This window comes from Sus scrofa, chromosome 6, assembly GCF_000003025.6.
Source record: "Sus scrofa isolate TJ Tabasco breed Duroc chromosome 6, Sscrofa11.1, whole genome shotgun sequence".
NCBI lineage: Eukaryota > Metazoa > Chordata > Mammalia > Artiodactyla > Suidae > Sus > Sus scrofa.
In genome coordinates, this window is record NC_010448.4 from 157,706,826 (window position 1) to 157,722,595 (window position 15,770).

At 44.9% G+C, this 15,770-nt stretch overlaps 1 protein-coding gene across 1 annotated transcript in view; it reads right to left on the reverse strand.

Moving 5' to 3' along the window:
- MROH7 (maestro heat like repeat family member 7) overlaps window positions 1–15,770 on the reverse strand; it is a 76,815-nt gene that overhangs the window by 49,334 nt on the left and 11,711 nt on the right. Inside the window, 1 exon segment of the mRNA XM_021096584.1 lies at window positions 6,978–8,292. Coding sequence (XP_020952243.1) covers window positions 6,978–8,217 — 1,240 coding nt within the window. The 5' untranslated portion in view covers window positions 8,218–8,292.

Below are 15,770 nucleotides of genomic sequence, written 5' to 3' on the forward strand. Positions count from 1 at the left end.
TTTGATGTATACCACAGCTCATGGCAATGCAGTCTCCTTTAACCCCCTGAGCAAACCCAGGAATTGAACTCACATCTTCATGTATGCTACTCAGGTTCTTAACCCACTGAGTCACAATGGGAACTCCAAGACCAAACTTTCATTGAAAAAATACATGCACCCCTATGTTCACTGCAGCATAGTTCACAATAGCCAAGGCATAGAAACAACCTAAATGTCCACTGACAGATAAATGGATTAAGAAGACATGATACATATACCCAATAGAATACTATTCATCCATAAAAAAAACCCAACAAAATAGTGCCATTTGCAGCAACATGGATGCAGCTAGAGAGTCTCATGCTAAGTAGGTCAGAAAGAGAAAACAAATACCATATGATATCACTTACATCTGGAATCTAAAATATGGTACAGATGAACCTATTTACAGAACAGAAACAGACACACAGATTTGAAGAACAGACTTGTAGTTGCCAAGGGAAGGGGATGGAGTGGGATGAATGGGGAGTTTGGTACTGGTAGAGGCAAATTATTACATCTAGAATGGATAAGCAATAAGGGCCTGCTGTATAATACAGGGAACTATATCCAATCACTTGTGGTAAAACACGATAGGAGATAATATGAGAAAAAGAATACATATTATATACATATATAAAATATGTGTGTGGCTGGGTCACTTTGCCGTATGCAGAATCTAACAGAACGTTGTAGATCAACCATAATAAAATATATTTGTAATAAAAAATAAAAAAATGAGTGTTACTGAACTTTTTTATATGCATAAGTGCAAACAAAAAAAAAGTTAACTCAAAATGGATAAAACATCCAAATTTTAGAACTGAAATTATCAAACTCTTAGAAGACAACATAGGCATAACTCTTTATGATCTTAGATTAGGTGATAATTTTTTTGTTTGTTCGTTTTTGTTTTTAGGGCCACACCTGCAGCATATGGAGGCTCCCAGGCTAGGGGTCAAATTGGAACTACAGCTGCCAGTCTACACCACAGCCACAGCAACGCAGGATGCAAGCTGAGTCTGCGACAGCTCATGGCAATGCCAGATCCTTAACCCACTGAGTGAAGCCAGGGATCAAATCTGCAACCTCACAGTTTCTAGTTGGATTTGTTTCTGCTGAGCCACTATGGGAACTCCTAGGTAATAACTTCTTATTTTGCTTTTTTGTTGTTGTTGTTTGGTTTTTTTTTTTGTTTTGTTTTTTGGGGCCACACCTGCCGCATATTGAAGTTCCCAGGCTAGGGGCAAATCAGAGCTGCAGTGCAGTCAAATCAGAGCTACACCATAGCAACAGCAATGGGGGATCCAAGCCGTGTCTGCGACCTACACCACAGCTCATAGCAATGCCAGATCCCTGAACCACTGAGCAAGGCCAGGAATTGAACTTGCATCCTCATGGATACTAGTCAGATTAGTCTCTGATGCGCCACAATAGGAAAGCCAATAATTTCTTAACTATGATGCCAAAAGCACAAAAAATAAAAGAAAAAATAGATAAAATGGACAACATTGAAGTGAAAAAAATCTTTGTTTCAAAGAATGCCATAAAACAAAGCAAAAAGACAGCCCATAGGTTAGAAAATACTGGCAAATTATTTATCTGATAAAGTATGTCTCTTATCTGGGAATAAGGGATATAACATATCTGGAATATATAGAGATCATTTACAACTAAATAATAAAAAGACATGTGGGGGGGTTCCCTTCGTGGCTCAGAGATTTATGATCCCAAGATCCATGAGGATGCAGGTTTTATCCCTGGCCTCACTCAGTGGGTTAAGGATCTGGCATTGCCATGAGCTGTGGTGTAGTTCGAAGATGCTGCTCAGATCCTGCATTGCTGTGGCTGTAGTGTAGTTCGGCAGGTGTAGCTCTCACTGGACCCCTAGCCCTGGAACTTTCATATGCCATGGGTACATCCTTAAAAAGCAAAATAAAAGTAAAAAATAAAAAGATCCATGGGAGTTCTCCTGTGCTGCAGTGGGTTAAGGATCCAGTGTTGTCATTGCAATGGCTTGGGTTCCTGATATGGTACAGATTCAGTCCCTGGCCTGGAAACTTCCATATGCCATGGGTGTAGGAAAAAAAAAAAAGACACGTGACCCAATTTTTTAAATGGGCAAAGTTTCTGAACTGACATTTATCCACAGTAGATATAGAAGTGGCTGATGAGCATATGAAAAGTCACTCGATATTATTACCCATCAGAGAAATGCAAATCAAAACCGCATTGAGATACTTCATACCCACTAGGATGGCTATAGTGAAAAAGACAGACCAGGGAGTTCCCTTCATGGCTCAGCAGTTAAGGAACCTGACTAGGATCCATGAGGATGTGGGTTCAATCCCTTGCCTTGCTCAGTGGGTTAAGGATTCAGCACTGCCATGAGCTGTGGCGTAGGTTGCAGACGCAGCTTAGATCCCATGTTGCTGTGGCTGTGGCATAGGCCAGTGGCTACTGCTCTGATTTACCCCTAGCCTGGGGCCTTCCATATGCTGCCAACGTAGCCCTAAATAGACAAAAGAAAGAAAGAAAGAAAGAAAGGAAAATTAGAACCCTCATACACTGCAGGTGGGAATGTAAAATAGTTCAGCAACTTTGGAAAACATTCTGGCAGGTCTTCAGATGATTAAACATAGAGTTACCATATGACCTAGCAATTCTACTCCTAAGTATATACCAAAAAGAAATGAAAACACACCCATTTAAAAATTTGCGCATGAATGCTTAGAGTAACATTATTCAAAATAGCCAAAAGCTGGAGTTTCCTTATGGCACAACAGGTTAAAGATTGGTGTTGTTACTGCAATGGTGCCGGTCACTACTGTGGCACTGGATTCAATCCCCGGCCTGGAAATGTCCACATGTCTAAAGCATGGCCAAAAAAAAAACCCCAAAACTAGAAACAACCCAAATGTCCATCAATTGATGAATGGATAAAATGAATGTGATATATCGATGCAGTGGAATATCATTCAGCCACAAAGGGGAGTGAAGTACATGACACACAGGCTGCAACATGAAGGAATCTTGAAAACATCTGGGTGTGATAACTAACGGGTTTGGGATTTTTTGGGGGGTGATGAAAATATCCTAAAATTGATCGTGGTGATATTTGCAAATACTGTGTATATTTTAAAGTCATTAAATTGTACACTTTGAGTGACTTTAATGATATGTAAATGTTACCTCAATAAAGCTGTTTTGTTTTTTGTTGTGTTTTGGCCCTGCTTGCAGCATGTTGAAGTTCCCCGGCTGGGGATCAAACCAAAGCTTCAGCAGTGACCCAAGTTGCTAAAGAGACAACACCAGATCTTTAACCCTCTGTGCCACAGCAGGAATACCAAAAAAGTTGTTTTTTAAAAAAAGATCAACTTGGGAGTTCCCATTGTGGTGCAGCAGAAACAAAACCAACTAGTATCCATGAGGATGTAAGTTCGATCTCTGGCCTTGCTCAGTGGGTCGGGGATCTGGCATTGCTATGAGCTGCACTGTAGGTCACAGGTGAGTCTTAGATCTGGCATTGCTGTGGCTGTGCCATTTGCTCAATCCCCAGCTCAGCACAGTGGGTTAAGGACCTGGCGTTGCCACAGCTGTGGCTTAGGTTGAGACTACAGCTTGGATCTGATCCCTGGCCCAGGAATTCCATATGCTGCAGGACAGCCCAAAATGAGAAAATAAATAAATAAATAAAATCAGATCAATTCCCATAAATAAAGTTCCTTTCCATCATTAGCATCATCAGGACAAAATAAGAATTATATTAGGAATGGATATAAAATTAATACACGGAAATTGACTGTATTTCTATATACTAACAGCAAAAGATCAGAAAGAGAAATTAGGGAAACAATCCCATTTACCGTCACATCGAAAAGAATAAAATACTTAGGAATAAACCTACCTAAAGAAAAAAAAGACCTGAACTCTGAAAACTATAAGATGCTGACGAAAGAAATCAAAGATGACACAAAGAGATGGAAAGACATACCACGCTCTTGGATTGGAAGAATGAATATTATCAAAATGACTATACTACCCAAGGCAACCTACAGATTCAATGCAATCCCTACCAAGTGCCAAGGACATTTTTCACAGAACTTGAACAAAATATTTTAAAATTTGTTTGGAAGTGCAAAAGACCCAAAATAGTCAAAGACACCCTGAAAAAGAAAAATAGAGCTGGAGGAATCAGGCTACCTGACTTCACTATATTACAAAGCTACAGTCATCAAAACAGTATGGTACTGGCACAAAGACAGAAATATAGATCAGTGGAACAGGCTAGAAAGCCCAGAATTAAACCCATGTACCTACAGTCAACTAATCTATGACAAAGGAGGCAAGAATACACAATGGAGAAAAAATAGCCCCTTCAATAAGTGGTGCTGGGAAAACTGGACAGCCACATGGAAAAGAATGAAACTAGAACCCTTCCTAACACCATACACAAAACTAAACTCAAAATGGATTAAAGACCTAAATATAACATTAGATACTGTAAAACTCTTAGAGGAAAACACGCCAAACACTCTTTGACATAAACCACAGTATCTTCTCAGATCTTCCTCCTAGAGTAATGACAATAAAAACAAAAATAAACAAATGGGACTTAATTAAACTTAAAAGTTTCTGCACAGCAAAGGAAACCCTAAACAAAACAAAAAGACAATATGCAGAATGGGAGAAAATCTTTGCAACTGAGGTGACTGACAAGGGATTAATCTCCAAAATTTATAAATACCATCTGAAGCTCAATACCAAAAAAAAAAAAAAAAACCAAACAACCCCATCAAAAAATGGGCAAAAGACCTAAACAGACAATTCTCCAAAGAAGACATGAAAAATCTTCAACATCACTAATTATTAGAGAAATGCAAATCAAAACCACTATGAGCTATCACATACACCAGCCAGAATGGCCATCACCACAAAGTCTACAAACACTAAGTGCTGGAGAGGGTGTGAAGAAATAGGAACCCTAGTACACTGTTGGTGGGATTGTACATTGGTGCAACCACTGTGGAAAACAGTATGGAGATTCCTCAGGAAACAAACATAGTTGACTCAGCGATCCCACTCCTGGGCATCTATCCAGAGAAAACCACGACTCGAAAAGACACATGTACTCCAATGTTCATTGCAGCACTATTTTCATAGCCAAGACATGGAAACAACCTAAATGTCCATCAACAGAGGAGTGGATCAAGATGTGATTTAATGGCTGATATTACTCAGCCACTAAAAGGAAAGAAATAACAGCATTTGCAGCACCATGGACGGACCTAGAAATGATCATGCTAAATGAAGTCAGTCAGACAGTGAGACACCAACATATGCTTCACTTACGTGTAGAATCTGAAAAAAGGACACAATGAACTTCTTTGCAGAACAGACACTGACTCACAGACATTGAAAAACTTAAGGTTTCCAAATGAGACAGGGTGGGGGGTGGGGGGATGCGCTGGGGGTTTGGGATGGAAATGCTATAAAATTGGCTTGTAATGATCGTTGTACAACTATAAATGTAGTAAAATTCATTGAGTAATTAAAAAAGAATTATATTAGAAACTAGGATACAATGAGGTCCTGCTGTAAAGCACAGGGAACTATGTCCAATCACTGTGATAGAACATGATGGAAGGTAATATGAGAAAAAGAATGTATATGTATGTATGACTGGGTCACTTTGCTAGACAGCAGAAATTGACAGAAAACACTGTAAATCAACTATACTTTACTAAAAATAAATACTAAAAAATAAAATAATAAAATTTTGAAAAAGAAAATAGGATACTATTCCTGGTAGCAATAAGAACTACAAAGTACCTAGGAATTAATCTATCCAAAAATGCACTAGGGAGTTCCTGTTGCAGCCCATCAGGTTAAGAACCTGATTAGCATCCATGAGGATGCAGATTTGATCCTTGGCCTCGCTCAGTGGGTTAAGGGTCCCGCCCTGCTGCAAGGTGAAGTGTAGGTCACAGATGTCACTCAGGTCTGGTGTTGGTGTGGCTGTGGCATAGGCCAGCAGCTGCAGCTCAGATTCAATCCCTAGTCTGGAAACTTCCATATGCCACAGGTGTGGCTCTAAAAAAGAAAAAAAAAAAATGCTCTAGTCTTTTACAGAGAATTTTTAAAATTCTAGTAAAGGACATAGTCTATAGAAAATAAAAGTTGAAAAGATGGATAAATTAAAAACATTCCAATAAAAATGCCAGAAAGAGTTTTGGAGGACCTAGACAAATGTATTTTTAAATTTATATGGAAAAAATGAAAGTATTTTAATAGTTTCTAGGGCATGGTGTGGATGCTGTTGTCCTCAGAATAATTTTGAAGACATTACAGAGGGAGCCTCACTCTATCAGATATGAATGCAAAGCCATGGTATTTTTATTAATTGCCATATGGTATTAGTGCATGAACAGACAAAATATCTGGATATATAAATAACTGGAAGAAGATCTTTACAACATCAAAAACTAATTAATTTACAGAATTAATTTACAGAACTGCACATCAGAAATGAGACACAGATTCCCGATAGTTCCCCAAAGGTTCACTTAGGTGGGGATCTCAAAAACTCAGACCTGCCTGCTCCATCAGTCCAACTTGACCTGAGAAGCCAGGTCTGAACTTTACCAAGAAAGAAAGGTAGGTCTTGTTAGTGAGTTGACTTGTAATTTGGACAGCATGAAAGCATTATTATGTGGAGATACTGTACTACACTTAAGAAAATTGAAGCTCAGAGAGATTAAGTAACTTGTCCCAAGTCACACAGCAAGCAGAGGCTGAGCACTAGATCTCTTATGTATAATTAATACGTTGCATGTTATCCATTGCATGCTGTGCCCGTCCTTTCCCCTCTCTCTTCCCTTCCATGTCCTGCAGGTCTGAATAGAGCCCTTCCAGGTCAGTGTCCTCTCCAGGACTGGCACCCTGGCCTTACTCACCCTGAGGGATGCTCTGGAAGGCCGTGGAGTCCTTGTTTGTGGTGTCGCTGGTGGGAAACCCCAGTGGGAAGTGGCCCACCCCGACGCTAGGCATCTCGCTCCAGCTCTCCAGCTCCTCCGCCAGCGGCACCGTGTGGAGGCTGTTGTCCTCAGAACAGTCCTGCTGGCTGCTCAGTGTCAGGGTGGAGGTGTCACTGAAGATGAGGCTGGAGCCCAAGCTCAGAGTCTCATTGGAGCCCAGGATCAGGGTCATGCACGAGGGTGGAGAAAGGGTGGAGCTGGGTCCGTGGGTGCTGGAGTGCAGGCTGATCGCATCACTGGAACCAGGAACCAGGGTCAAGCATGAAGCCTGAGTGACAGTCATGTTCAAGTCAGACCTGGGATTGCCGTTTGCAGCCACGCTGATGGTTCCCTTCGAACTCGTGTTCCAGGCTGCAGCTAAGGCTCTCTTTGAAATGGACCCAGAGAGGTTCTGTGAAACCAAAGTGACGGTCTCCTTCGTGTCTGGGATTAGGGACCCGTGAGAACTTGCAGCTGCAATCAGGTCCACCTTGGAGATGTCTCTTGAGCCCACGCTGAGCAGCTGATTGGAGTCAGGATCCAAAGAAGCATTTGAGGCTGGAATAAGGAGCGCTTTTGAGCCTGGCCTGGAGATGCTGTGGCCCAGAACAAGGTCTTCTTTTGAATAAGGCCTTTCAAGTGGGTTTGATTCAGGCCTGGAAGGGTTGGAGTTACTCTGACCCAAATCAAAGGGTTTGCCTTCTGAGTTGAAAGCCACCTCAGAATTTGGCCCAGAGTGGTTCCCTGAGCTCAGACCCTTGGCCTCTGTAGAGCCAGGGCTCAGGAGGAGGCTTGAGGCTGCACATAGGGCCCCCTGTGAGGGAGGCCTCGAGACCTGATTGGAATCCAGACCCGGGTCTTCGCCAGAGTGGGCAGCGGTGACCTGGAGGGAGGCTGGAGCCGAGTCCCAGCTCTCATCAGGTCTGGGGGTGTTATCAGACCCCAGGCCAGGGGTCTCCTCTGAGACAGGACTTAGAGTTGGATTAAGATCTGGAACGAGAGCCAAGCCCGGACTCGGGGGTGGATTCAATATAGGAGCAAGGTCCACGTCCGGGTTGGGCCCAGAGATGGGGCCGGAGGCTAAACCTGGGAGTTGAGGACTGGGTGGAGTGGAGTTGAGACTGGGTGTCATATCTGAGTCTTCGAGGGGGGCCAGACTCGCCCCTGGACACAGAGCCATGCCTGGTCTGGAGGTCCCTCAATGCCACTGCCCCTTTTTCTCCAGTAGCCGACTGTCGAGCTCCCTGCAGTGTTCCTGAGGGGGAGAAAAGGCAAACTCAGCCATGGCTCACCTGTGGGCACCCTTCCTGACGTCCAAGATGGTCCGTGACCCTGCCCAGCCCACCTTGCCAGCCTTGGCCTAGGGCTCTCCCACCACCCCCACCGCCACCGCCCCAGGCCAGCCGCACGCCGTGTTTCTCTTCCTTGACCACACCCTGCTCCCTCGCAGCTCGTGGCCCCTAAATGCAGTTCCCTTGGCCTGGAACCTTCTCCTCCTGTCCTTGCCCATCTCATTCCTCCGAGCAAATGATTCATGGCACTTTATTCCAGGGACGGGTTTAGTGGTCTAGCCCCTGCTAGAGATGAGCTCCCCACTGGGGAGGCCTAGGCACATCGTATCCCCCGGGCATCCCCAGCATCTAGCACCATGCCAGGGCCAGGGCAGGAAGTCCACAAACATGAGGCAGATGGGGACACTCTCCCGCCTTAAGGTAGAAAAAGGAAAGGGCGAGCCTCCTTACGTACCCTGCTTCCAGCCAGCCCCTAAGTTGTCAGAAGTACTCTGTGAATGGCTGTAGCACTAGATTCCCAAAGCGGCCTTGGCAGAGCCACCCGCCACCCTTAACAGTTTGCTCTGGATGAGGCAGGCTACCTGGAGGAGCAGGCAGTCATCCAAAAGAGAGCCTGCCTCAACCCAGCAACCTGCTGCTGGGGCAACTCCCCCTACCCCACCACACCCCCACCCTACCCCCAGGCCTGCGGGGAATCCTAGGGACAGCTCACCTGCATGCATGGTGTTCTTAAGCAGGACTGGGCCCCTGGGAGAGGCAGAAGGAGATCAAGTCAGGCAAGGGAGGCTTGTTCAGTACTTACGGAGCAAAGTCTAAGGGCCAGGCATACGCATCTGCTAACCAAATGCCCCTACACATATCCACACAGAGTCCAGAAGTTAGGTATGGTTATTCCATTATATACTAAGGAAGCAGAAGTCAAGGAGAGGAAAGTCATCCAGCCCCCAGGCCCTCAGGCAGCCAAGACCATCTCCTTAGGCCACCCATGGCTTCCCGTTGTCTTCAGGGCAGCATCCCCAGTCCTTAGCAAGATGGAAAAAAGGCCTTCCTGTGTCTGGCCCCACCTCCCTTCGCATCCTTCTTGCTCCGCGATGCTCCCTCCCTCTCCGCCCGCACCACCACCACCACACCACAACCATTCCAACATCCCTCAACTCCCTTTGAGTTTCTCCAAAGAGTCAGACTCCCAGGTTAAGTCTGGCCTTCCTCGGGTCAGGCTCCCCGCTTCTCCAGCCTCATTCCCTGGCTAACACCTATGACGTCACCCCTGCAGATCTGAGCTTTGATGTTACAGGCCTTCCAGATCTCCCAGGTGAGGTCGACTTGTACGTTCCCAGGGCATCCTGTCCATTTCCCCTTCCCTGGGAAACACTAGCTGGTTTCCCTACCCGACAGTAAGATCCGTATGAGTCTAACACAGCACCTGCCACACAGTAGATATTCAATAAATGAGCCTGAGAGTTCCCATTGTGGTTCAGCAGGTTGCAAACCCAACTAATATCCATGAGGGTGAGGATTCGCTTCCTGGCCTCACTCAGTGGGTTAGGGATCCTGCACTGCTGTGAGCTGCGGTGTAGTTTGCAGATGCGGCCCAGATCTGGCATTGCTCTGGCTGTGGTGTAGGCCGGCAGCTACAGCTCTTTTTCAGCCCCTAGCCTGGGAACCTCCATATGCAGCAGGTGCAGTACAAGAAAGAAACAGAGAAAGGAAGGAAGGAAGGAAGGAAGGAAGGAAGGAAGGGAGAAAGGAAGGAGAGAAAGGAAGACAGATAGATATAAATTTTTCTCTGTATTCTTATGGCTTGGCTTTGGGAAAACCAGATTTGGAGTCATGTTGCCCTGGGTTCAAATCACAGGTGGTTCTCTTACTAGCGTTAGTAAACTTGGGCAAGAGACTTTCCCCCTCTGGCTCTCATCCTCCTTATCTCTAATACATGGTGAGCACAAAGCCTGTCACCCAGGGTGACTGAAGTCTCAGTGTCCGGCAGGGGCCACTTGGCCCACTGAAGGTCATCTCTAGACATTAGTTACTTGTTCTGTCCCTCTCTGCCAGGTACTGTGCAGAGAGGGACAGCCCAGCAGGGCTGTCAAGTGCTGACAGCCCAGCAGAACCCACCTTCACAAGCAAGCAGTTCATGCACAGCTTTGCAACCTACCTCAGAGCAAGGACGGGTTCACCTACCATTAGCAGCAAAGGGGATATGACCCTGAAGCTAATGAATTTTAAAATTTCAAGGCTCCTTGCTTATACAGTTCCTTTCCAAAGTGACTGCTCTTAATTTTATGTTCACAATTCTGTCTTCTACTTATGCTTTGTTTGTTTGTTTGTTTTGTCTTTTCTAGGGCTGCACCCATGGCATATGGAGGTTCCCAAGGCTAGGGGTCTAACCTGAGCTGTAGCTGCCGGCCTGCGCCAGAGCCACAGCAACACAGGATCCAAGCTGTGTCTGTGACCTACACCACAGCTCACGGCAATGCCGGATACTTAACCCACTGAGTGAGGCCAGGGATCGAACCGGCAACCTCATAGTTCCTAGTCGAATTCGTTTCCGATGAGCTGCAACAGGAACTCCTCTGTCTTCTACTTAAAGATGAGCCTCAAACTTATAAAAAGGCTCAACCCCCGAAAAACCCAGGATCACCCCTGCTGCCTGTGTGCATACTCGCAAATCTGCACATGTACACACATACACACAACACACACACACACACACACGCACGCACCATAGTTAATAAAGGGAGGTATTTTCAACCTGGAAAAATGTGAGTCAGGTACAGCCTATGAGACAGAAAGCCTAACCGGTTCAACCTGTGGAAGGGAATAATCTTTCCCCATCTGACACGGCAGGTGCACAATAGGGGGTCACTAGGCACAAAGCCGTAAGTCTCAACCCTGGCTGACCCTCCTTGATGCATGAGAAAAGAGGAGATCTTCCCCCCTTTCTCCTGTTCCCTCAGTCCTCCTCCTCCACCCTGCAACAGACAGGCAAGGCTTCAGCCCGACAGTGACAGGGCAGCCCACACCTTCACCTCCACCAAGAGGATGTTGTGTATGGGGAAGAGTGTGCATGGTTGTTGAGGGCCTGGGGTGAGACCCAAGGAGCTAAAGGAGGTTACCACATAGTTGGCCTTGGCCCCCAAGCCCGGGGGCCCCAAATGAGGAGGATAGAGGATGGCCCTAAAACACTTTGTCCAGTCAAAGACTAAGGAATCATGGACTGAATCCTTACTCTCACCTCCACTTCTATGAACCCTTCTAGGCCCTAGACAAGGGTTCTGGAGCTCTCGGGAGGAGGAACTCTCAGTGGACCTTCTGGGTCCTCATGAAGAACGTGATGATCAGATATATGGGCCTGGAATGTGTTAGGGGCTCATGTGAATATGCATGTCCCAACCCCACACACACACTCACAAACACACAGACACACTCTGGCACTGAGGTATCTCAGACCTAGAGAATCCAAAACAGAATTTGCCATCTTCCCCCTAAATTCGACCTTCATATTCTCTTCCATTGTAAGGAATTGGCACAAGTACCCAAGCCAGAAACAGTATCAGCATTGACTACTCTCTTCTGCACTTGCTGAGTCCAAATTTGGCCAAGTTTTGCTAAGTCTGGCTGCAGAAAATCTTCCAAATACCTCCCCGTATCTCTGTCATCACTGCTAAACCCTAGTCCAGCTCCCATTGGTTTGGGGTTTGGTCTTGGAACTGCCCTCTCAGCAATGATCCCTGTATATAAGGACAGCTCCGAGCAAACCATTTTCCAAGTTGAGCCTCAAGTATCTTCCTTTGAAATTACGTTCAAAAGTATGATACCAGGAGTTTCCGTCGTGGCGCAGGGGAACCAAATCCAACTAGGAACCATGAGGTTGCAGGTTTGATCCCTGGCCTCAGTCAGTGGGTCAGGGATCTGGTGTTGCCGTGAACTGTGGTGCAGGTTGTAGACACAGCTCGGATCCTGCATTGCAGTGGTTGTGGCATAGGCTGGCAGCTGTAGCTCTGATTTGACCCCTAGCCTGGGAACCTCCATATGCCATGGGTGCAGCCCTAAAAAGCAATAAATAGATAAATAATATGTTAAAAAAACAAAACAAAACAAAAAACATTATGTTACCAGCAAAGGGATAGACATATGGACCAATGGAGTGGAATTGAGAGTCCAGAGAAAACAAGCCACACAACTATGGTCAATTGATTTTTGTTTTGTTTTGTTTGTTTTGGCTACACTGGCAGGATGTAGAAGTTGCTGAGCCAGGAATCAAACCCATGCCACAGGAGCAACCCAAGCCTTTGCAGTGACAATGCCATATCCTTAACTCACTGCACCATAAAAGTACTCCTACAGTCAACTGATTCTTGACAAAGATGCCAACCCCATTAAGTGGGGAAAGAATAGTATCTTCAACAAATGGTGGTGAAACAACTGGAAATCAACATGCAAAAGAATAAATTTGGACCCCCTTCACACTAGATACAGAAGTTAATGCAAAATGGATTAAAGATCTAAATATAAGAGTTAAAATTATAAAACTTAGAAGAAAACATGGGAATAAAAATCTTAGGACCTTGAATTTGGCAATGATTTCTCAGATATGACACCAAAAACATAAACAACAGAAGAAAAAATAGGTAAATTGGACCTGACAAAATTTAAAATCTGTGCATCAGAAGATACTATTAGTAAGTGAGAAGATGACCTACAGAATGGAAGAAAATATGTGTAAAACATATGGCTGGTAAGAGTCTAGTACCAAGGAGTCCCAGGGCAGCTGGTTAAGGATTCTGCATTGCCACAGCTGTGGCATAGGTTACAACTGTGGCTTGGATTCAATCCCTGGCCCAGGAACTTCCATGTGCCGGGGTACAGGCACAAAAAAAAAAAAAAAAAAAAAAAAAAAGGAAGAAAAAAAAAGCAGGGAGTTCCGTTGTGGCTTAGCAGCAACAAACCCAATTAGTATTCATGAGGATGCAGGTTCAATTCCAGGCCTCACTCAGTGGGTTAAGGATCTAATGTTGCCATGAGGTGTGGTGTAAGTCGCAGACAAAGCTCGGATCTGGTGTTGCTGCGGCTGTGGCGTAGGCCAGCAGCTACAGCTCTGATTTGACCCCTAGGCTTGGAACTTCCATATGCCACAAGTGCTGCCCTAAAAACACCAAAAAAAAAAAAAAAAAAAAAAAGAAGAAGAAGAATATTAAAGCAGAGGGAAAGAGGTTGTCAGGGGCAGATGAAAGGACAGAATAGGAAGAGACTATTTAAACTATATAGAGTTTCCAACCTAAATGTCCATCGACAGATGATTGGATTAAGAAGATGTGGTATATATACAAAATGAAATACTATTCAGCCATAAAAAAGAACAAAATAATGCCATTTGCAGCAACACGGATGGAACTAGAGACTCTCATACTAAGTGAAGTAAGTCAGAAAGAGAGAAAGACAAATACCGTATGATATCACTTATATCTGGAATCAAATATACGGCACCTATGAACTTTCCACAGAAAAGAAAATCATGGGGAGTTCCCGCCGTGGCGCAGTGGTTAACGAATCCGACTAGGAACCATGAGGTTTGTGGGTTCGGTCCCTGCCCTTGCTCAGTGGGTTAACGATCCGGCATTGCCGTGAGCTGTGGTGTAGGTTGCAGACGCAGCTCGGATCCCGCGTTGCTGCGGCTCTGGCGTAGGCCGGTGGCTACAGCTCTGATTCGACCCCTAGCCTGGGAACCTCCATATGCCGCGGGAGCGGCCCAAAGAAATAGCAAAAAAAAAAAAAAAAAGAAAAAGAAAAAGAAAATCATGGACATGGAGAACATGTGGTTGCCACATGTGGTTGTGGCAAGGGGAGGGGGAGGGAGTGGGATGGACTGGGAATTTGGGGTTAATAGATGCAAACTATTGCCTTTGGAATGGATTAGCAATGAGATCCTGCTGTACAGCACTGGGAACTATGACTAGTCCCTTATGATGGAACCTGATAATGGGAGAAAAAAGAATGTAGACATGTATGTGTGACTGGGTCACCTTGATGTACAGTAGAAAATTGACAGAACATTGTAAACCAGCAATAACGGAAAAAATAAAAATCATTATAAATGGAAAATAAATAAACTATACAGAGTTTCCTTTTGAGAGACAAAAGCGCTCCAGAACAACATAATGTGACTATTGTACAATATTATGAAAGTACTAAGTGTCACTAACAGTAAATTTTATGCCGTATATATTTTAATCACAATTTTTTAAATGCATGTAATAGACTAGAAGGTGTAGACTCACTCTTCCTTGCTCCTCTCTTCTAACTACAACTAAATATCCTGGAAATAATTCAACAGACAACCAAAAAAGAACTCTGAAATCTAAAAAGAGCTGGTGGGCTAGCAAGGAATCTTGGGACTAGAGGAATGACATGGTAGTAAGTTCTCCAGGGTTTTCTTTTTATCTCCCGCATATCCCTGACTGGGATCTGGGTAACACTAATCTGTCAAGAGTGTGTACACACACATGCAAGAAAAGAAAAGCCTGGAGTTCTGGTTGTGGCACAAAGGAAATGAATCCGACTAGGAATCATGAGGTTGCAGGTTCAATCCCTGGCCTCACTCAGTAGGTTAAGGATCTGGCGTTGCTGTGGCTGTGGTGTAGGCCAGCAGCTATAGCTCTGATTCGACCCCTAGCCTGGGAACCTCCATATGCCGTGGGTGCGGCCCTAAAAAGCAAAAGAAAGAAAGAAAGGAAGGAAGGAAGGAAGGAAGGAAGGAAGGAAGAAAGAAAAGCCTACTCTCTCTGGCCAAGGGTCCAGAAAAGGGGAAGTCCAACACAGGGGGAGCCCTGGGGGAAGCCCTAGTCCCTACTCCATACCCAGGGCAGTGGCAGTAGCAGGGTCAGCAGATCCTGCATCTTGGGCCCTCCGCCTAATCCCAAAACACTTACTAGGGTCCACAACTTCTGGCCCCCCAGTCACAACTGTTGGCCCAGAGAAGCACCTTATTCCTCTGCAGGCAACACCAGCAGGAATAAACAAGAGCCTCAACAGTACTGGAAGAACAAAGCAGACTAGTGCTCTGAAAACTATCACTGGGGAATTCCCACTGTGGTACAGTGTAGCAGCTCAGGTCACTGTGAAGGCACAGGTGAGATCCCCAGCCCAGTGTAGTAGGTTAAAGGATCCGGCATTGCCATAGCTATATACAGGTTGCAGTTGCAGCTTGGATTCAATCCCTGGCCCTAGAACTTCCATATGATGTGGGTGTAATCATAAAAACAAACAAACAAACAAAACTACCCTTGGAACTACAGTCAACAAAAGTAGGACAGAACCTACAATCCAAACCTTAACCAGTTGACTTTCTGCTAAAAGAGAAGAATTAAATAGGATCAAGAATCTCTGAACATGATATCCAAAATGTCAATTATAAAATAAAAAATGATTTGTCATACGAAAA